This window comes from Crinia signifera, chromosome 3 (genome assembly GCF_055691185.1).
Source record: "Crinia signifera chromosome 3, ASM5569118v1, whole genome shotgun sequence".
Lineage (NCBI taxonomy): Eukaryota > Metazoa > Chordata > Amphibia > Anura > Myobatrachidae > Crinia > Crinia signifera.
The window spans coordinates 192,739,605-192,762,874 of NC_139219.1; the positions used below are offsets into that span (position 1 = coordinate 192,739,605).

A 23,270-nucleotide genomic window follows, 5' to 3' on the forward strand; every position below is an offset into this window, starting at 1 on the left:
GCGTAGAAAAAACAGTAAATACCGTAGCTGGATGTTATGGATGATGGCATCTTCATATTAGCTTTATTTGTTTTCACAGTTTGTACAAAGGACAATCTCCCCGCTGCAGTAGAAATGGAACTTAGCGATGAATATGTTTGAAGTCCATGTGTCCCTATTAACCATTCACGTAAACGGCGCAACTCCTCTTGAAAACAGGTGTGTACTGCCAGACAGGCTTGTATTCTGCATTGATGGAAATACAGTATTGATAATATAGTGGCTACAACACGGGCTACAACTGCCCCAACTACTTCTATTTCTGCTGACAATGACCATAAAACAACAGGTATAAGAGATATGGTACGACTTAGCGTAATGTTACTCTGGAAAGCTATGTCATGTAAGTTTTTGTACTATACAGGCATAATACATAATGTGCTCCCTCCCTAAAGGATGCATAACGTATTGTGAACAACAGTTTTTGGTAGAGTATAGCAGAAATGGATGTCAAAATTTAGCAGTTCCCCATTTGGGAACTAGATATACCTTTCTATATGCCAGTTCATCTCCCTTAAACCTATGTGTGACATTGTACCTTTTACACTGGACAGCAGTATCTTCTACACTACTTACCTTTCATAAAAAGTACTGTTGCTCTTTAACATCTTTGTTTTGCTTTTCTCTTTTTTAGGTAACTTCTCTTGTCCTGCACCAAGAACATGTTCTTCTTTATCGGTTATAATAATGTGCTGTCTTATTATGTCCCAGAATCTGTCTTCTGAGCCTCCTATCCTCCTGATGCTGTCTTTCAGGACAGATATGCAGTTCTGAGCCAATTGGTTTGATACCTGGTACAAACAAAACTGTAATACACTCTGCTGCAATTTGGTATAATATTAGTTTGGTCAAACTTTTCTCCAAAACTTAACTATGACATAGAAATTTATGTGGCAATTTTCTACTATTTTTTGGGCAATATCGACTCACCCTATTCCATCCCAGTGCCGATTTTTGCCTGGGCGAAAAATCTAGCATCGGTGAAAACCATGTGGATTGGCGAAATAGCCATGAATTCACATGGTTTGTCTATTTTTTGCATCCGTTTTCGCTCATCTCAATTCCCCCCCCCCCAAAAAAAGTCTTACGGCATTGATGAAATTGTACTAAAAAATGGGCGAAGATGCCCGTGATAGAATACTGATTGGCAAATTATTGCTGATTGTACGCATGACCAGTAAATTCGGCCAGGATTGAATACCCCCCCCCCCCCCCCCATAGTGTCCCTAACGACTTTTCTAGGTTTGATGTGCAGCACATGAAACCTAGCATTGTCGCAAGCAACAGTGGGAGTGTGCATATTGCCAGTACACACTGAGCAATGCAGGCGATACAACAGTCCGATCCACCCAACTGGATGGCATATTGCTAAATGTGTACCCAGCTTAAAGGAAATGCAGATATGGAATATGCTCTAGACCATGGGTCTTCAAACTGTGGCCCTTCAGATGTTGTGGAACTACATGTCCTAGCATGCCCTGACAGTTTTGGCATGCTCTTATAGGAAAAAATGTGGCAATGCATGTTGGAACATGTAGTTTCACAACATCTGGAGGGCCACAGTTTGAAGACCCATGCTCTAGACTATTGCAATAAATGATTGTGCTCAAAGCCTAAGAAACACAAGAGGGTTTAACCGTTTGAGTGCCAACGTTGCTGTGAGAGATCCTCAAAATAGCCGCTAAAAATGCCAGCGACTGTTCTTTTTTTGGTGCAATATTTAACTAAGCTTCACTTAAAATGACCAGGCTGTATTTGTATTTAATTATACTAAAAGAACAGGCACTGTGACCAACGCTGGCATTTTTTGCGGATATTTTTAGGAACGCTCACCGCAAGGGTTAAGCTGTTTTTGTAAAAAGCTGATTAAGAGATTGAATGGGTTACTAAAATATTATGGACAAGAGGATGACAGGTGCAGCAGTAGAGAAATAATCTCCCATAAATGAAAGCTGAAAATTGTGTGATAAACGGTTTACTATCTAGAATAAAGTAAAATGCAGATAAGCGTAATTGAACAACACTGAATAGAGATTATAGTTATTCTTTGTACTGTATTTGGCTATTAGGGAAAGGTTTATAAGGCTGCAATATGAAGATGGTGAGGAATGACCTTGGCATAACTAATGATGCACTTTATACATCACTGTGCAAATAGTAACATGATCAATAAGAGCTGGCTAATTTTAGAGAACAGGATGAGGCAGGGAAGGGAAGATACATGACAATCTATGAAATGTGTAAGGTCAGTGATGTCAATTCTAATGCTACAATTTTCTGGATTATATTTACAGTAGGTGCACTAGTATCACTGAAGGCCACTTTACCCTGGTTCCAATATGAGGTAGAACTCCTTTGGGCACTTCACCATCCTTGTTGTACTTCAATGCAATACTTTGATTGAAGTAATGGTACCTGTGTAGTTTCACAGCGGCAGCTATGTAGTTAGCGTGGCGTCCCTTTCAGAATCGGCGTTGTGTTCCCGCGACCAGTATGGTCAGTCAGAAGTAGCGTGCTGTGTTCCCGCAACCAGCATAGTCAGCGTAGGCAGTATGTAGTTAGCGTAGTGTCCCTGTCAGAATCGGCGTAGTGTTCCCACGACTAGTGTAGTCATCGTAGTTAGTCAGAACTAGCGTCCTGGTCAGAAACAGCGTCTTGTTCTAGTATCGTAGTTAGTCAGAAGTAGCGTCCCTGTCAGAAACAGCATCTTGTTCTCGCGGCCGCTTAGCGTAGCCAGCATCCCTGTCAGATGCAGCGTAGTGTTCCCACAGACAGCGTAGCGTAGTCAGTCAGCTGGTAGATTTAGAGGAACGCAGTTAGCGTAGTCAGTCAGCTGTTATAGTCTGTGAGAGTCAGACCTATTTCAGTCATGGCTGCTGAAAAGTTCACTCTTTTCAACCGGTTGCAGATGGAGGAGTCGGTGGCTTTTCTACAAAGCCACAAATTTCTGCCTAACACCCGGACCTGCCCCAATGGCCACCCTATGAGGCTAAATGTCAGGGAGCGCTGAAAGAAGGTCAGTGTCAGGGCTGCGCAATGGTTCAGAGGTGCCATCTGACCTTTGTCACCCTGATCCGATTCATGTTCTGTTGGGCAGAGGAGCCGACCAGCATCCGCTTCTGTGAGCAACATCTGTCCATCTCGCAGAAGACAACCGTCCTCTACAACAATTTGATGAGGGAGGACTGCACCATCTACCTCATGTCGCAGCCTCACCGACGTATTGGCAGCCCTGGCAAGATCGTCGAGGTGGACGAGAGCCTATTTGTTCAAAGGAAGAGCCATGTTGGTCGTATGCTGCCCCAACAGTAGCTCTTTGGAGGTATTTCTAGGGAGACCGGAGAGTGCTTCATCACAGCCATCGAAATACGTGATGCCAGCACCCTGATGGCCGCCATCGAGTGGCACATCGAACCGGGGATGACCATCATCTCGGATTGCTGGCGGGCCTACAAGACGGAGCACCTGAAAGTAGCAGTGTACCACCACGCTCGGGTGAACCACCGGTACAACTTTGTGGATCCGGAGACCGGGGTTCACACCCAGAACATGGAGTGGCTTTGGGGATCCTGCAAGTGGTGCAATAAATGCCAAAGGGGCACTGTGCGCCATCAGCTAGATTCCTACTTACAGGAGTTTATATGGAGAAAGACTATTGGCGCCGAAAACCCATTCCAGCCTATCCTCCATGCGCTAACCTTACTCCCCCAGGCTGAGAAAGGCAGCGGCGCAGAGGCAGAGACAAGTGCATCGACTTCTCATGCGGTTTCTGCAAATGCAGTTTCTGAGGAATGACTTTCTCATTTTTTTTGTCTTTATTCTTCGTCTTTTTCATTGTATTGTCATTTGATAATTTCCTTCATTCTTCTTTATTATTAACTAAAAACCAGTTGCCAGTTAACACATGTTGTCATTACTGTCTCAGATGTATGATATGGCAGGTGTGAATGAGTTCCTGAAACACCCCGCCCATCCACGCCAGCCCAAAGAGTGGGAGCACAGCGAGCCCTGCGAGGGGACGCTTTACATGTCCTCCCGACCTTTTCATACCCCCACTATCCACTTCAGTGTGGAGTTGAATATATAAAGTGTGGCATGCGCAGTGAGCCACCTAGCCCGAAGCGTGGCGAGCACAGCGAGCCCCGCGAGGGGCCGCGGAATACATGTGAATTAATCCGCGTCCCCTCACGGGGCTCACTGCGCTCGCCATGCTTTGGGCTCGGTGGCTCGCTGCATTTTATAGAATCGGGCTGTCTATTTCTCTGTGGAACTACAAGTGCCACAATGACCTGTCACCGCAGGGCTGCCGTGGAGTCACTACGCTGACAACGTAGTTCAAGCTGCCGCCATGAAACTTCACAAGTAAGGCAGCCTTTGAACTACGCTGATAACGTAGCTTCATATTAACTACAGAAGTAAGACAGCCGTTGGACTACGCAGATAACGTAGCTTCAAACAAACTTAGCGTAGCACTGCTGCCGGGGCTACGCTGATAACGTAGCTTCAAACGAACTAGAGAAGTAAGGCAGCCGATGGCGTACAGCTACCAGGATTCAAACATAGCGTAGAGCTGCTGCCGTGAAACTACACAAGTACCGAGTAATAAGCCTGATACCTCTGCTCTCTCTTATCCTGGTTCGTCTTCCCACTACAAAATGTCAATATGAAGGCCATTACTGAAACTCCATTATGTTTTTTAAAGATCCAACGCTGCTTGTGGCTAGCACCTTTGGTGTGTGCATCATTCATCAGTTCCATAAATGGAGAAGGCTATTGCTTATTGCAGCCCTGAGTGTGGTGGTCATTAAGGTGAAGCTACATTGTACATTTACGTAACTACAATGTGCTTTTATTTTGGGATGAAATCTCTAACCCTGATAGTGACAGAACTGCTCTTACCTTAGTGAGCAGAAGTCCCAGATACCCAGTCTTTGAGAAGAAACGTGACATGGTCTCCATTTGTTGGATGCCATTGAAGAAGCCTGGGAGAATGGTGTTAATCAGGTTTGATGGGTCATTATCGGTGGCCAAAGCATCCAGATGACGGTAAAGTGCTTCCAGGTACTTAACACGATCCTTGGCAGCATTTGTTGCCTCTGTAATACTAAGTGATATACAGTAGTATGAAACAGTTAAATGCTATTTATATTATGGTAAATATTTGAAATCTCTTTTTGTTGAAGACCCATTACTCACTGTTACTCACCTTTACTGCTAAAACAAACATGGACATTTTGCATCTGTATTTATCCTTATAGCTTTCTTGTTATGGAACTTAGGTTTTTTATGTATCACTCTTATTTTAAATAAAATCTCTCTGAGATTCCTAAACTCTGTCCTCAAAACCCCTAAACAATCCAGTCTTTAAGGTTATTTATGCTTTAGCACAGTTGACTTAATACAATTGAACTATTTGTGCTCAGTCATGGATATTCTTAAAACCTAGAGTGTTAGGGTACTTTGAGTACCTAGTTTTGGAATGAATTACCTGATATCCACAGCTTTCCACCTCTTCAGCAGTCGTGATTTGGAATAAATCAGGATACCAATGACAGACTTGCACTCTTTTCCGCGTAGTTGCTCAGTAATCAAGCCCAAGATTTTTTGTCTTTGGTGCCAACGTTCAAGCTCAGTCAGAGGTGTAGTTGTAATATCTAAAATTCTAAAACAATGGGATTCAGTTTGGACCAGGATAACATATTTATATGCAGATTTTTCCAATTGCAGGAACTGAAGGTAGCAATATGGGGTAAAAGAAAGAAAGTCTCTTTTCTGGGGCATGCTTATCAAAAAAAGAGATAAAAGTACTAAAATGGTAGTGCACACCTGGACCACAACCTGTCTCTTCTTTTGCATATACTATACAAGTTTCCTCAGGAACCGAATGCAATAACCTGTCCATTGTGACATACGAAGTACCCCCATATTTAACTATGGCCCTTATTCAGATCTGATACTTTGTTCATACATAGGGTTACCACCTAGTCCCTTTAATTCCGGACACATATTAATTACACAGGTTCTGTGGCTGGCTGACTTCAAGACTCCACTTCACCTGATTTTAAACTGCCACAGAACCTGTGTAATTAACGTGTCCGGAATTAAAGGGACTAGGTGGTAACCCTATTCATACAGTAGTTGATTTTCTTGATAACAGTTTTCTTAGAATACTATATATTGAAGATAATGTAAAATACTGATTGACTAATATAAAATAACCCATTCTGGTAACTTACCTTTCATCTACAGCTTCCTTCAAAACTTGATCAATAGTTTTTATCCAATGAGAAACTAAAGCTTCACTTTCACTGACAATGTCTGCATCCAGAATGGCAGATCTCTGTTGTAGAAAGTCAGGACTAACGGTTTTCTGTGGTCTTTTCAAGATCTGTACCAAATATGAAACTTGTAAACACAATGCAAGTATAAGGAGGGAGGGGAGGTACTGGCCATTAATTTCATATATCAGTATATTTTTTTTACATAGTGGTATTTCATTGTGCATCCACTTGCACTCATATTTATATCATACTTGCATACTTCCGTAAAAGCTCCAGGCAGATTGCAAAATGAACCACACATTGCATAGGAGCAGGGAATAAAGTGGTCTTGGAGAGGTGGTGGAACTCTTATCCGCTGCCACTGACCCTCCCCTCATCCCTCTGATTGGCACCCTCTAGCAAACTGTACATTTTGCCCTATCCCCCCAGGATACAGGGGTCTGCGAAGGATGAAGGAGACATGCCCAACTTTCCCCATTTTTGGGAGCCTCCTGTCTCTTCCAGGGAGTGGGCAAATATGCACCAATCATGTCTATGCATGACATTTTCAAGTCATACTTGGTCCTTTGTTGACAAGAGCAACGCAAATCTAGATATAGATTTTAGCATTCATTCTCTGTAAATATACTACTTAACCTGTTGTCATATACCATGGTTTACAGTTATTACTGTCTGGATTATCACTTACTAGCTGGAAAATGTGAGTGGCACTGTATGCCCAGCAGGAGTTTGCTTCATACATTCAGAACAAAAGATAAGACAATATTCTGTTGCTCATACATAAAGAATAAGGGTAGAAACAAAGATCTGCTTTCAGGATATTGATAATGATAGTCACAAACAGATCCAGGGGTTAGAATCAACATATGGAGTAGAAATGTATCTGGCAACTGTGCTGTTTACTGTTTACAAATAACCAAACACTGGGTGGGCGATTGGTCAAATAAAACATTCGGTAACTGCTATTCCATTATATTTAAGACAGAATTAAGGATCACCCCTATTTTAACAATGGGGTAAAGCACCGATCCTACTTTGCCAACTACTGCCACCGCTATAGTTTTCTAGATATTGTTTAGGGATATTTAATGTAATGAAATGTGTATCAATTCATAGCTTGTCTCCAAAAGCTAATGCCATCTGAGGAAGACTTTGTCCCTATTCCCCCTATGGGGGAAACCTTGTCAGAGAATGATCCCTCAATGGTCAACTGGATCCGTTCCTGAAGTACATCACAATTATTCCGGTTGCCACAAGCATTAGAAGTACAGTATGTGCAGTTGTGCAGCCAGATTCTAAGTTGGAGGTGAACCGCAGCCGCTCGCTATGCTTCGGACACACTATTTTATTCTCCCACCACGCCCTAGTGGATGGTAGGGCATGAAATACCGCATGTCGGCACATGTTGGGTCAAAAAACAGTGAAAAAAACGATGTAGACATCGCGACCTATCGACCCAAAGTCATGTTGACAGTTTCACCTGCACATTCTATATGTCGGTATTTTGACCTTGTCGGTATTTTAAATGTCAGGATTTTGTCCTTGTTGGTACTATGACCTATTCGGGATTTTGACCGTCAGGATTTTGACTGCATCCCGTTAAAGCAATGTGACATTGCCAATAACAAGACTCTCAGAGACAAATCTTTTATGTCATACTCTGTACTGTACTATATATTGTACATTGGAAAGCAGCTGTCACCATCAGTTTTCAGTAAATACTTGCAAAAACTATTAAATTCAATAAACGTAACATTTTGCTGCTTTGTGTACTTACAGTCACGTGTTGCTTTTCTACATTGGTGACGGTAGCTGCTTCTTCAAGAGCTACAACATATTTTTCCAGACCTGAGAGAAAATGAGTAACACTCTCCTGACTGCAGGACCCCCATTCTTTCTGAGCACGCAGAATCGGGATACACAGCTCATTCAGTAAACATTTAAGACTTTCCACTGGATTTTCCTTTATTTCGCCACAGAATATTTCTCTCTCCATCATGGCAGCATCAACGTCATGGTTTGTCTGAACAAAAAGTACACTATTAGCGATAATCACTATATGGCACACAATATATAGATTAGAAATAGGGCCTGTACTCATATTCTATACATCGTATTATACTTATATACTCCTCCTGGAATATCCAAAAGATTCCTGAATTTCTGGGTAGACAAACCTTATGCGTCCCATCCACTCCTCCAGGGAAAGGGTGTGTATCATTAGGTCAACAGTAATTAGATCCATCACTATTGGTCGACAGTGAAAAGGTCAACATTTGAAAGAGGTTGACATAATTTAGGTCGACAGCTACAAAAGTTCGACACCAGCAAAAGGTTACATGAAAATGGTCGACAGCCCAAAAAAAAAAGTCAACATAAGTTTAGATCATTTTTTAGGGTGTCTATGTCAAAATCTGCCAACATGGACGCTGCGCTCACCATGCTTTGGGCACACTACGGTAATCTAATTATATGCCCACTTGGATCATAAAATAAGAACAAGTAGGTTTAAATATAAAAAAATCATAAACAACTCATGACCTCCTTTTCCTGTTTTGACCATTTTCATATCGACCTTTTGTCAATGTTGACCAAAACCATGTTGACCTTTTTCACGTGCCGACCTTTTCACTGTTGATCTAGACCAGTGATGGCTAACCTTGACACACCAGCTGTTGTTGAACTACACATCCCAGCATGCCCTGCACCAGTTTTAGCATGGTCAAATAGTAAAACTGTAGCAGGGCATGCTGGGATGTGTAGTTCAACAACAGCTGGAGTGCCAAGGTTAGCCATCACTGATCTAGACACTGTCAGCTATTTGACTGGATTCCCCAACGAAGTGGGTAAGGCAGGGTCCTGATTGCATGGTTTATAATGCCAGGCTTCACTTAACTGCCTGCGACCTTCCCCCCAAATAAGAGCACCACAAAGTCAGCAAATATGCTATAAAAAATAAATGCACTTATACTTAGTTATTATTAATATTAGACATAGTACTTTAGACTTAGTGGTCATATTATTCATCCCTGTCTGACTGTTAGATGACATATATGAGAACAATTGATAATGTAGTATCGTCGTGCTTACCTCTGCGCGTAGAAAGTATAATACTGTGGGGAAAGGTGGTTTCCAGGTCACATTTTCCAAACTTTGGAGATCTGATATGACATGAAATTGCCAAGATGTGGGATTTGTTTGGTCATTCTCTTCAATCAAGAAAAAGAGGAGCTGATGTCCATCAGCTGAATGAAATAAAAATAAAAGATTTGCATTACAAAGTTATATAGAGTCACATGAATTATATAATTATTTACAAATATATAGTACCCTATGATCTCACTATCTGCCTTTATATCAACACAAAGGCCACTGAGATTCTATTTATATATATAATATATCACACCCCCTGACGAAGTCCTCCTTGTTGACGAAACGCGTTGGGCGTGGCTACAATTCTTGCCGACGTGTGACGTCCCTCTGGTCCTGTTCAAGCGTTCCTGGTCCTGCACCGATAGCGGCGGGTGGACGAACCCTGCTGGGCTGATCACCCTGCGTGTGTGCTGTACATCTGCTTCTAATCCGCTGTGCCAGTGACATGGCCTTCTGTGGCGAGTTCTTATTCTAACCCCAATGTATGTCAGTTAATATCAGTAAAAGTGTTGTTTTTACATTCCGCTGACTGTGCGCTCTATCTGTATATATATATATATATATATATATATATATATATATATATATATATATATATATATATATATATATATATATATATATATATATATATAATCTGCTTCTGAATGGCTGCACTGAGGCTTAACAGGAATTGGACAATAGCTTATTTCACTACAAGAGACCTTTTTCTTTTTTTGCCCACTCCCAAGTCAAGTAGCAATTGTGAAAGTGCCACTTCTGAAAGCTGTGGATTTGGTTTCAGTAAATATGGTACTTTGAAGCCTGTAAAGAGAACTAGCACACTTTAGTAAATCTAATTCCCATTCTAGGGTTCTCGTCGTGCATGGCTGCAGTAATGGACCTACTGTGAATTGATTCAATTCGTGGAATTTAATTTAGGAAATAGCAAATTTGCAGAATTGCATCTTTTCTGGCACTTTTTAAAGCAGGCATTTCATTAAAGCGAAAACCCACGGGATTATGCCCTAATACAAATGTCATTTTCAAAACTTCCTGAACAAATTGGTTATTTTGAAATTAAAATATGATATATTTAAAAGCCCATATCTGTTATATTAGTTATTGTTACACCCTATTTACATTTCATGCATACTGCTGAGAATAATGAAGAATTGCTGGAGTATGGTATTTGCTACAAGATTTCCCTTGATAAAATCCTTTAACATCTTTCCTGATAAAAAACTTGTGATGCAGAACAGATTTGATTATTATGTTGCTTCAAATGCAGTCACCATAACTGGGGACAAAGTGCTCTTCCCAGCTGATGTCACACACACACTGTATGGCGATTCTTGCAGCACTTTCCTAACATTGAGTGGATTTATGTAACTTATGCTAAGCAAACTGGTTAGTTCTCATTTTGCATTATCCCCTGAGTGTTTAGCAGATTTTTCACCAATGGAAACATCTGAGGAAATTTGATAACATTAAAAAAAAAAAAACACATACATTTTCCTCTCTGTAAAGTTGAATAATAACCTCTGTCTGCTTCATTATACTAAAGCCTCATACACACGATATTGTGAAGAATAGGGCTTTGTGAGCGATATTGTTCACAATATCATCTAGTGTGCACTCAATATCGGTAACGATGCGCGCTCTTGCATGTTCAGAAAAAGGAGGTCCTCTACTAATGACAGCCATGCTGCAGTCGTTCCCCTCATCAATCCCCCCCACCACCACCACCACCACCGCACTGTCACTCTCTTCCTCGCCGGCTTTGCCAAGTATGTATGCACAACGCTGGGTTCCGCCACCAGCCAATATTAGTGTGTATGGGGCTGATGCACTGATTTGCATTGAACTATCAAATTGAAAAGATGTATCCCACTATAGCATGGTTTCAAAATGAGTGATGTCAAACCAGTTGGCCAGGATAAAAGATGGGGGTTATTCTGATTCACTCAGAAAGGCACAATCACTCTCTAATGGACAAACCCATATGCACTGCAGGTGGGGCTGATGTAACATGTGCAGAGAGAGTTAGATTTGGGTGTTTTATTGTTTATGTGCAGGGTAAATACTGTCTGCTTTATTTTTACACTGCAATATAGATATCAGGTCGAAGTACACCTTCATCCAAATCTAACTTGGTGATGGTGGGTCATGAATGCATATGGGGACATAGGAAAGCATATTTGCATATTGGCTACTAGGTGTATGTATGGAATATTGGTTATTTAGGAGCCTTGTGAAATGTTTTGGTGTGGATATACTGTATTGTCTGGAGGCATGATCGGCTACATGGAACTTGCGCATCTCTTATATATTTAGCCAGATCTGTCACTCAAACCAGTGTATATAACAGTGGGCGGGGTTCCACGGGTGATTGACAGGCCCAGCCACCGTTATACACACTGCACAGACCTGCAACCCAACGTTCTACACACCACCCCCCCTGCCCTGCGTTCTACACACAACACGCCCCCTACTCCCTCAGCCAGCTCCAACACCTTCTCCGCCCCCCAACCAACATTTGACCAACCACCCCCGCCCCACGGGTACACAACACGCCCCCTATTCACCCCCTTGACAACGCAGACAATAACCTCCCTCCGGTCCAGCCTCACCGCCCCTTCCAGCATGGCTTCACAACAGTAAATCCAAGTGATGATGGTAACAGGGGGGGTTTGCCCTGCGACAGCGCACGCGCGCGCGGGGGGGGGGGGGGGGGAATCGTGCTTCCCACTTGGGTGATCCTCCTCTTGGATGCTGGAATAATTAGGGATCTTGCTGATTTAACCCTTTGCTGATACCATCCTGGAACTGTTGTGACCTGTCCACTCTCCTACAGAGACCCCTTATACAAGATTTGGACCTAAGCATTTTGGGATAACTGCATGATCTCTAATTATTCCAGCATTCAAGAGGAGGATCACCCAAGTGGGAAGCCTGAGACCTTGAAATTATAGGGAAACCTAGGACTCCTGTGACCTGATTCCTGGATATAAACTACCTCCAGAGGAACTCGGATGGTAATATACTTTCACACTATCAGCTAATCTATGGGAAATCTCCAATATAAACATCATGCAAAATATCCCTGTGATATATATTTTAAAAATTGTGCACATGGACTATAAGTCTAACGATTCATTATAATTTAATTTATATGTATTTTATTTGTATTTATTTTTATTATTATTAAATTTGTTATACATTTTTGAGAACCATCTGGTCTGATTGGTACAGCCAGCGCTGGCACATATCTCTATTTCTCATCACATGAAAAGGTTGTCATCATTTTTTTCTAGTTTTGGGTGTCACTGTCAACACCTGAGCTTCTCTTGCCATGTTTATAGCAGGGTGCTAACGGTGTGCTCGGCACCCTTTGCAATTCTCAATTGCCGTACATGTTGATGGTAATGTATGGAAAAAGTTAAAAAAAAAACAAAAAAAAACTCATGTCAACCTTTTTGTATGTTACATTTTTCCATTGAACGGTTTGCATGTCAACTGTTTGCTTGTGTTGACCATGTGCATGTTACCCTTTTGGTGTCTACCTTTTGACTGTCGACCTAGACATTGTCAGCCATCCGTATACCTTCTGACCATATAGATTTTATGCATTACTCTGCCTTTGCAGCAAGCAGTGTTAAAGTTTGTTTTTGGCATGCCACTATACCCCATACACACTACACGGTTTTTTAAGATATATCGCTCACATTACTATACACACACACACACATACACTGGGTTACTCTGCACTGCTCCAGCACACATACACTGGGTTACATTGCATTGCTCCAGCACTGCACTGCTCCAGCACACATACACTGGGGTACACTGCACTGCTCCAGCACACATCCACTGGGTTACACTGCACTGCTCCAGTACACATACATTGGGGTACACTGCACTGCTCCAGTACACATCCACTGGGTTACACTGCACTGCTCCAGCACACATCTACTGGGTTACACTGCACTGCTCCTGTACTGCACTGCTCCAGCACACATACACTGGGGTACACTGCACTGCTCCAGCACACATACACTGGGTTACACTGCATTGATCCAGCACTGCACTGCTCCAGCACACATAGACTGGGTTACACTGTACTGCTCCAGCACACATACACTGGGTTACACTGCACTGCTCCAGCACACATACAATGGGGTACACTGCAATGCTCCAGCACACATAGACTGTGTTACACTACACTGTTCCAGCACACATACACTAGGTTACACTGCACTGCTCCAGCACACATAGACTGTGTTACACTACACTGTTCCAGCACACATACACTGGGTTACATTGCATTGCTCCAGCACTGCACTGCTCCAGTACACATCCACTGGGTTACACTGCACTGCTCCAGCACACATCTACTGGGTTACACTGCACTGCTCCTGTACTGCACTGCTCCAGCACACATACACTGGGGTACACTGCACTGCTCCAGCACACATACACTGGGTTACACTGCATTGATCCAGCACTGCACTGCTCCAGCACACATAGACTGGGTTACACTGTACTGCTCCAGCACACATACACTGGGTTACATTGCATTGCTCCAGCACTGCACTGCTCCAGCACACATACACTGGGGTACACTGCACTGCTCCAGCACACATACACTGGGTTACACTGCACTGCTCCAGCACACATACACTGGTGTACACTGCAATGCTCCAGCACACATAGACTGTGTTACACTACACTGTTCCAGCACACATACACTGGGTTACACTGCACTGCTCCAGCACACATACACTGGGGTACACTGCACTGCTCCAGCACACATACACTGTGTTACACTGCACTGCTCCAGTACTGCACTGCTCCAGCACACATACACTGGGGTACACTGCACTGCTCCAGCACACATCCACTGGGTTACACTGCATTGATCCAGCACTGCACTGCTCCAGCAAACATAGACTGGGTTACACTGCACTGCTCCAGCACACATACACTGGGTTACACTGCATTGATCCAGCACTGCACTGCTCCAGCACACATACACTGGGGTACACTGCACTGCTCCACTACACATAGATTGTGATACACTACACTGCTCCAGCACACATACACTGGGTTACATTGCATTGCTCCAGCACTGCACTGCTCCAGCACACATACACTGGGGTACACTGCACTGCTCCAGCAGACATACACCGGGTTACACTGCACTGCTCCAGCACACATAGCCCTGGTTACACTGCACTGCTCCAGCACACATACACTGGGTTACACTGCATTGATCCAGCACTGCACTGCTCCAGCACACATACACTGGGGTACACTGCACTGCTCCACTACACATAGATTGTGATACACTACACTGCTCCAGCACACATACACTGGGTTACATTGCATTGCTCCAGCACTGCACTGCTCCAGCACACATACACTGGGGTACACTGCATTGCTCCAGCAGACATACACCGGGTTACACTGCACTGCTCCAGCACACATAGCCCTGGTTACACTGCACTGCTCCAGTACACACACTGCATGCTCCAGCACTGCACTGCTCCAGCACACATAGACTGGGTTACACTGCAATGCTCCAGCACACATACACTGGGTTACACTACACTGTTCCAGCACAAATACACTGGATTACATTACATTGCTCCAGCACTGCACTGCTCCAGCACACATACACTGGGGTACACTGCACTGCTCCAGCACACATACACTGGGTTACACTGCACTGCTCCAGTACTGCACTGCTCCAGCACACATCCACTGGGGTACACTGCACTGCTCCAGCACACATCCACTGGGTTACACTGCATTGATCCAGCACTGCACTGCTCCAGCACACATAGACTGGGTTACACTGCACTGCTCCAGCACACATACACTGGGTTACACTGCTCCAGCACACATACACTGGGGTACACTGCACTGCTCCAGTACACATAGATTGTGTTACACTACACTGCTCCAGCACACATACACTGGGTTACATTGCATTGCTCCAGCACTGCACTGCTCCAGCACACATACACTGGGGTACACTGCACTGCTCCAGCACACATAGCCCTGGTTACACTGCACTGCTCCAGCACACATAGACTGGGTCACACTGCACTGCTCCAGCACACATAGACTGGTTTACACTGCATTGCTAGAGCACACATACACTGGGGTACACTGCACTGCTCCAGCACACATACACTGGGGTGCACTGCACTGCTCCAGCACACATACACTGGGGTACACTGCACTGCTCCAGCAGATACACAATATACGCTGAACGACTCCAACAAACACGGGTTACATTGAACGACCCACGCATCAAACACACACACTGGGTTACACTGCGCTGCTACACACACACACACAATATAGCGGTCCCTTTCTTCCTATTATCCGCCATCAGTGTCTCCACCAAGTTCCCTGTGCTTGGAACAACAGGTGCTGGGGCGCAGTGTGTGGAGAGAGCCTGAATCGCAGCACTGGACATCTGCAGTGGAGGCTGCTCCCCTCTTCTCTGTCTCACCTGCTGAAGCAGTGCATGCACTGTGGTCCTAATTCAGACCTGATTGCAGGGCACATTTTGTTTGCAAATGGACAAAACCATGTGCACTGCAGGTGGGGGTGATATCAAATGTGCAAAGAGAGTTAGATTTGGATGGGGTGTGTTCAAACTGAAATCTAAATTGCAGTGTAAAAATAAAGCATCCAGTATTTACCCTGCACAGAAACAACAAACTGTAACTCACCCAAATCTAACTCTGTCTGCACATGTTATATCTGCCCCACCTGCAGTGCAAATGGTTTTCTCCATTTGCAAACATGTGCCCTGCAATCAGGTCTGAATTAGGCCCTGTGTGTGCCTCCTGTGAGGCCGGCGTAGCAGAGCGGGGACTGGGTTTCTTCAGCTGGCACCATTCAGCAATGCATGCTGCCGCTGGCTGTCACTGCTTCGCGGCAGCCCTGTCAACACCCCTTCTGATACAGTACCCGGGTCACATGGCCCCCTAGCCCTCCCAAGTGATGGCCCTTTACAAATATATTTAGATAGAAAATTTACTGGGGAGGCTTTTTTTTTTACTAGAAAAGTGTCAGAAGGGTGGCTGACAGGTCGACACAAGCATTAGGTTGACAGTCAAAAGGTCGACATGCGTTTTTCAGGGTTTTTTTTCCCGAAAACAAGTGGTACTTTATAACCTACCTACCCCTAGGCGTAGATGGAGAATAGAATAGTGTGCGAGGCACCGTGCCTGAAGCCATGCGAGGGGACGTGTTACACGGATACGGTGCCCATGTCGACTTAAATCAAAATTCAACACAAAAAACAACAACTTCAAAAACTCATGTTGATCTTCTGACTGTTGACCTTGCGACCCATTCAGAAAAGAACAAAATAGGTAACAAGTTATAGCATATGTACGTCCTCCGTGTACACTTACCACAGTTCAGCAACAGTGTTGTTATTCTGTGCAGGTATAATATACAACAAATCGTCACACAATAGCATATGTTGTGTTGTGCAGCCCTTAAACCCTCTACTGGCAGTAACATGAATAGAATAAGCGCCGATCACACATATGATACTGTACACTACATACCACTCCTGCTGTAAGAGGTACTCACCTTGGAGAAACCTGTTGATAAGCTGAAGATTGTCAGTTTGTGTAACAAAACTTTCTAAAGCTGATGAGCCGTCCACTTCTTCATTGTGTAGTGTTTGCTGCACTTTGCCTGCGATCCACCAGTGTCTCTCGTCCATTTTTACCTTTTCATTCAACAAAAATATTAAAAAGTTGCCTCTTGTAAAAAGAAGGAGTATTAGAAGAAAGCTGGACTTAAATCAGAGTTTAGTGCAGTTGCATCTGTTGTCAAGGCCAACAGTAAACAGTCCCAGACAATGAATATCTGTCTATCCAGCAACCCTTTCATTAACTTCAGGGACAATAACAAGTGGCTGTGTTTGTAACACCTGACACAAGCTGTTTGTTGTGGGTTGCATACACCTAAAATAACTTGCAGGAGTGTAATAAACCACCCCATGACAGATCACACGCACAAAATGAAAATCACTGAATGAGGTGGGCAGCGCTCTTTATGATTGCCATCACTTGTTTTGAACAGATTAAATAATAATAAAAGTATTTGAACACAGGTGAGGTTAATCTGAAATTAAGAGGGAAGTCCTGGAGAGGGTCATGTTGGGAGGTATGTATAAGTATATGGTTTGTACTAAATATGTCCCTGATGTACTGCCCACCAGGTAGTAAAGGGAAGCTAATAATAATAATTAATAATAATAATTAATTCCAGCATCTTCATGTCAGATCTCCTATGGGAACATGTTTCCAGCAGTGTTGTGTTTGTGCACACATTCTTTAGTGCCAACTGTGTATGTAAAAGGTGCCCAGAGTTTAGCTAGCGCAGAGGCTTCACATGTGCATAAAATCAGTTTTCTTTTAAAAATAATCTCACATACAATTAAAGCCACAGGTAATATCACTAATATGTAGATTTATCACACACTATTTCTAGCAGTAATACAGAACATTTTTTTTAGCTGTATGTTATAGATTACCATGGAGGTCAGCCCGTTAGCATGCATACCATACTTTCCTACCTGGCCTTCTCCATGCGGGAGAAAATGCTATGTTCCTGGACTTCTCTGGTAATGTACGATCACCATCACCTGTAGGGAACTAGGTAATTGATAAGAAAGGTGTTTCACCACAGGTGATGGCCATCATACATTACCAGGGAAGCCCAGGAAGGAACAGAGCATTTTCTCCCGCATGGAGAGGGTCGGGTAGGCAAGTATGATGCATACACAGTCTCAGATATTCTACTGTCCCTGCAAGATAGCAGCTAATTTATCACAGACAATCTAATTATTTTGAAGATACATACAAATGCAAAAGGGACGTTCACCTGCGTGCAGTGATCCTCACACTGTTGTCTAATGCTTTTAGATCAACCTGAAGCCCTGTACACACACTTAAGGTGCCCACACACTAGAAAGATCTGCGATCATAAGATGTGCGCATAAATTAGCCTTCAAATCTTTTGTCCGATCTGGACAAAAGATTTCAGGCAAGCGCACATCTTTACCAAAGATTTTTCTTAAGATCCCGTGTGCGTTCCTATGGATCTTTTGTTAAATCTTCTGATCTTTTGTGCAGCACGTAAGATCAGAAGATTTAGCAAAAGATCCACGGGAGCGAGCATCGGCCGATTTTCGACCGATTATCGGTAAATATCGACCGATTTATCGAAAATCGGCCCAAAAATCGTTCTAGTGTGTGGGCACCTTTAGATTTTTCCCTGTTTTCGATTCGATTTTGCTTATAGAAGCAAAATCAAATCCACATCGAATGGTTTTTAGGACACTTTCGACCTGCATTCGATTCGATGAGCGCTCCCGTTTTCTCAAAATCAAATAGAAAAATCTACTGTGCAGCCAAGGAAATCTCGAATTCGATCCAGTAAATCGAATGAGTACATTGTGCCTACATTGTGCAATCGAATCGAATGCAAAAGTACAGATCTAATGCCAGGGGCGGATTTAGGTGTTAGGCCGCCCATAGGCACAACATTCTTGGCCGCCGCCCCCCCCCCCCCTTTCCCTCCCCTGCTAACGCAGACTTCCCGTCCCCCTACAGGTAGCTGTAAGCTCACAGCAGAGCAGATGACATAATGGCTGGAGAGAGGAGCGTGGGACAGAGGTAGCGCACTGCTGGCGGTAGTACAATGGGACCGCGGCTCAGTCACTGCCTTTGGTAGCTCTCACTCACAAGCGCTGATGGGGGAAAGCATGGAGAGGTGGCGGTGCGGTCGGAGCGTGACTGCAGCTGCTCTGCTGGAGCGGGATCGCGGGACTAAGAGGCGCTGCTGGCGGAAGTAGGATTGCAGGAGGCCAGGGTGAGCACTGAGCATGGGACCAGCAGCACTGGAGGGGGGGGCGGGACATCAGCTGAGGCCGGTCTTTCTCTCACCAGCCCCGGTGGGGGTGCATGGGATGGTGGGAGCTTGGGAGGGGACTGCTTCTGTGGTATTGAAGGGGGAAGCGCAGGACTGTCCGCAGGACTATATAACATTTTTTAAAAAAGCTTCAAAGGGTGCAGGGGACAGCTGCCGCCCATAAAAGGTGCTGCCCCTAGGCCCGTGCCTCACGGGCCTAGTGACAAATTCGGCCCTGTCTAATGCCAAATCGAATGGGATGATCTAATGCCAGATCTAATAGAAAATCGAATCTAACACCAAATCTAAAGCAAATCTAAAGCTGAGTACACACAATAGATTTGAAGCCCGATGTGGATGTTCCCGATCGATGGGAACAACCAATCGTTCAAATCGTTCCGTGGATCGTTAACGATGCGCGTACCCGCGAATCGTTAACGATAGTCTATGATCATTCCTGCATGCAGGAAGATCATAGACAAATCTTTTGTCAAGTGTATCCAATCGTTCCGTGTGTACGCACGATGAACGATTTGATACACTCGTTAACGATGTCGGAACGCTTCCGACATCGTTCCGTGTGTACCCACCTTAAGCGTGTGTACAGGGCTTTAGTTTTGCTTTAGATTCGATTTTCTATCAGATCTGGCATTAGATCTTCCCATTCAATTTGGCATTAGATCTGTACTTTTGCATTCGATCAAATTCGATTTTCATTCATGGTACATTGTACACATTCGATTTACTGGATCGAATTTGATATTTCCTTGGCTGCACAGTAGATTTTTCTGTTCGATTTTGAGAAAATGGGAGCACGCATCGAATCAAATGCAGATCGAAAGTGTCCTAAAAACCATTCGATGTGGGATTCGATTTTGCTTCTATAAGCAAAATCGAATCGAAAATAGCCAAAAAAAAAAAAATCGATGCATGTGTACACAACTGGAGTTCTATATCGGATCATTGTTGGATAAAAGATGATTGCTTCTTTTCTGTGAGTAGTGTCTCTGTTAAAGATGCTAGTGGTTACAGCTATGAAGTGATACAGCTCTGGCTTTGTGATGGGGATTTGTTGACAGTTGGAAGTAGTTCAGGTGTGACTACTAGGAAAAAAATGCACGATTATGTGATCTGGTGTGTCCAATCATGTTAGTGGGATTTATGTCATCATAATACACTTTTATATATAGTACTCAGCCCCCTGATAACCAATTCTTATGATACTTAAGGAGTGTACACACTGTGAGATTTTGGCAGGAGATTTTGACTAGATAGTCAAAATCTCCTAGAAGGTTAGTCAAAATCTCCCTATTTTTCTCCTGCTTAGGCAATATTGTCTAGCATAGAATGCTTAGCCTAGATTGACTGTGCAGGCAAGACAATTTTTAATTGATCATAGACTATCATCAAAATCTCCAGTGCATCTAGCCAAAATCTCTCTCAAAATTGCTTAGTTAAAATTGTCCATTAGCAGAAATCTCCCTGTGTTCACCCCTTTAGACTCAATTTTCCTGGGAAAATTACCTACACACGTGTAAATACTGTATCACATTCAGTTCAGTGGTTTCAGAGTTTGTCTGATAAACAAAAAATACGGTACTTGTTTCCTAGAACAGCGCCCACTAAGCGATTTGCTTAGTGGGCTATTCTGCGTAGTGAAATCGCATCGCATGGGCCATTTTAGTGCCATGCGATGTGCAATGTGATTTTTTTAATGTAATTTATGCACTGCTCTGTGTGCCCCAGGGCATCGCATCGACCGCAAAAGCGCATGCGATTTTATAGGGTATGCGATGCCATTACATTAGGTATACAATAATATGATTGTATAGGTCCTAAAAAGAGTTTTTACGCACCCCCCCCACTATCCACTCCACCCCGAAGCATAGCGAGCCCCACGCGTCCTCAGACTTTTTCATACCCCCACTATCCATGTCGGCGTGGAGTTGATTTTATATAGTGTGGCGAGCCCAAAGCGTGGCGAGGCCCGCGGAATACATGTAAAGTAATCCGCGTCCCCTCGCCACACTATATAAAATCAACTCCACGCCGACGTGGATAGTGGGGGGTATGAAAAATGCTCTGTTCCTGGGCTTCCCTGGTAATGTATGATTGCAATCACCTATAGTGAAACACCTTTCTTATCAATTACCTAGCTCCCCCACAGGTGATGGCAATCATACATTACCAAGGAAGTCCAGGACCAGAGCAATTTCTCCCTGAAGGAGAGGGTCAGGTAGGCAACTGACATACCCAGGGCCGGACTGGCCATCTGGCACTTCTGGCAAATGCCAGAAAGGCAGATGGCCCGAATTTGAGTCTTTTGAGACGGATGTGCTGGCCGGCCGGAGTACACGAGACAGCTGCTGCTCTCCTCTCAGCCAGTGTCACTGCTCACTGCAGTACCGCTGGGTGCCTCTAGGTGTCTCTTGCTTTGTGCTCAGCTTTGAGCACAAAGTGAAACTTAGGCTAAAATGACAGAGGAAGATGTTGTGCAAGCAGCAGCTCAGAGGCAGGAGCAGGCAGCAGCGTGGGGGACAGACCTGAATACAGACAACACATTCAGGAGCTGGGTTCATACAGTAGAAGGTAGTATTGTTATTGTGTATTTTATTTACCCCCCTCTCCTTCTCTCTCTGTTTCTGTCCTGTCTGTCTCACTCTCTGTCCATCTGTCTTTCTATAGTCTCTTCTCTCGCACCCCCCCTCTCTGTCTCTCCCACCCCTGTCTCTGTCTCCCCCACCCCTTATTAGTCAGGGGGAGCAACTTGTTGTGTTCTGTTATTATACAGGGGATCAGCCTGTGGGGTCCAGTTATTAATATAATACAGGGAGAGCAGCCTGTTGTGTCCTGTTATAGAGGGGGGGGGGCAGTCTGTGGGGGGGGGGGGGGGGGCAGTCTGTGGGGTCCAGATTGTGTCATATTCTGTAATGGGCATTACGGTGTGTTTCATAATGTGTAAAGCCTCCTTTTTCTGATGCCATTCCTAGTTTCCATGAGACCACGGCCCCTTTTCGCAGCACAAGGGTCCTGCCTACTGCAGGTGGGCCTGTGTGCTCAAAATGCCAGGGCCGATTTCTGTTCCCAGTCCGGCCCTGGACATACCCTCGAGATTTTGGCCTCATGACATGCGCACAAGACACAAATGGGTTTGAATGGCTACTAAAGGTAACCATCCTCACCTGTGATCTGTTTGCTTGCAATCAGTGTGTGTATATATAAACGGTCAGTGAGTTTCTGGTCTCCTGAAAGACCCTTGCATCTATTATCCAGTGCTGCACTGACATGTCTGGATTCTGAGTCATGGGGATAGCAAAAGAGTTGTCAAAGGATCTGCGGGAAAATCTTATTAAACTGTATAAAACAGGAAACGGATATAAAAAGATATCCAAGCAATTTAGAATGCCAATCAGCGGTGTTCAAACTCTAATTAAGAAGTGGAAAATGAGGGATTCTGTGGAAACAAAATCATGGTCAGGTAGACCAACAAATATTTCAGCCACAATTGCCAGGAAAATTAGTCGGGATGCAAAGAAAAATCCACAAATAAAACTTCAGCTGAAATACAGGACTCTCTGAAAAAAGTGGTGCATTGTTTGAAGACTGACAATAAGGAGGCATTTGAGGAAAAATGGGCTGCATGGTCGAGTCACCAGAAGAAAGCATTACTACGCAAATGCCACAAAGGATCCTGCCAACAGCACAGAGACAAGAAATAGTAATAACAAACTGCGGTTAGGTCAGAGTATTTGACCTAAGTGCAGTTTGTTATTACTATTTCTTGCTTTCTTTTTTTTGAGCGATCCCATACAAACCCGCAGCATTGGTTAGAGTACTCTAAATGAATTAATCAGCACATACAGA

The 23,270-nt window shown here is 43.9% G+C and overlaps 1 protein-coding gene across 3 annotated transcripts in view; it reads right to left on the minus strand.

Moving 5' to 3' along the window:
* The window catches only part of LOC146064079 (uncharacterized), a 251,126-nt gene extending 233,705 nt beyond the window's left edge, over window positions 1-17,421 (minus strand). Inside the window, exons 1-8 of one of the 3 annotated variants that reach the window (XR_014471743.1) lie at window positions 17,076-17,421; window positions 9,411-9,565; window positions 8,098-8,343; window positions 6,276-6,427; window positions 5,528-5,701; window positions 4,939-5,143; window positions 616-830; window positions 23-225 (exon numbers count right to left, since the gene is read on the minus strand). Coding sequence is in view for 2 of the 3 variants with exons in the window: in XM_083177154.1 (XP_083033280.1) it covers window positions 23-225; window positions 616-830; window positions 4,939-5,143; window positions 5,528-5,701; window positions 6,276-6,427; window positions 8,098-8,343; window positions 9,411-9,565; window positions 17,076-17,211 (1,486 nt within the window). In the remaining variant the exon portion in view is untranslated. The remainder of the gene's footprint in view (window positions 1-22; window positions 226-615; window positions 831-4,938; window positions 5,144-5,527; window positions 5,702-6,275; window positions 6,428-8,097; window positions 8,344-9,410; window positions 9,566-17,075) is intronic. The other 2 variants (XM_083177154.1, XM_083177153.1) reach the window with 2 other exon arrangements.
* Between the last annotated feature and the right edge of the window lie 5,849 nt (window positions 17,422-23,270).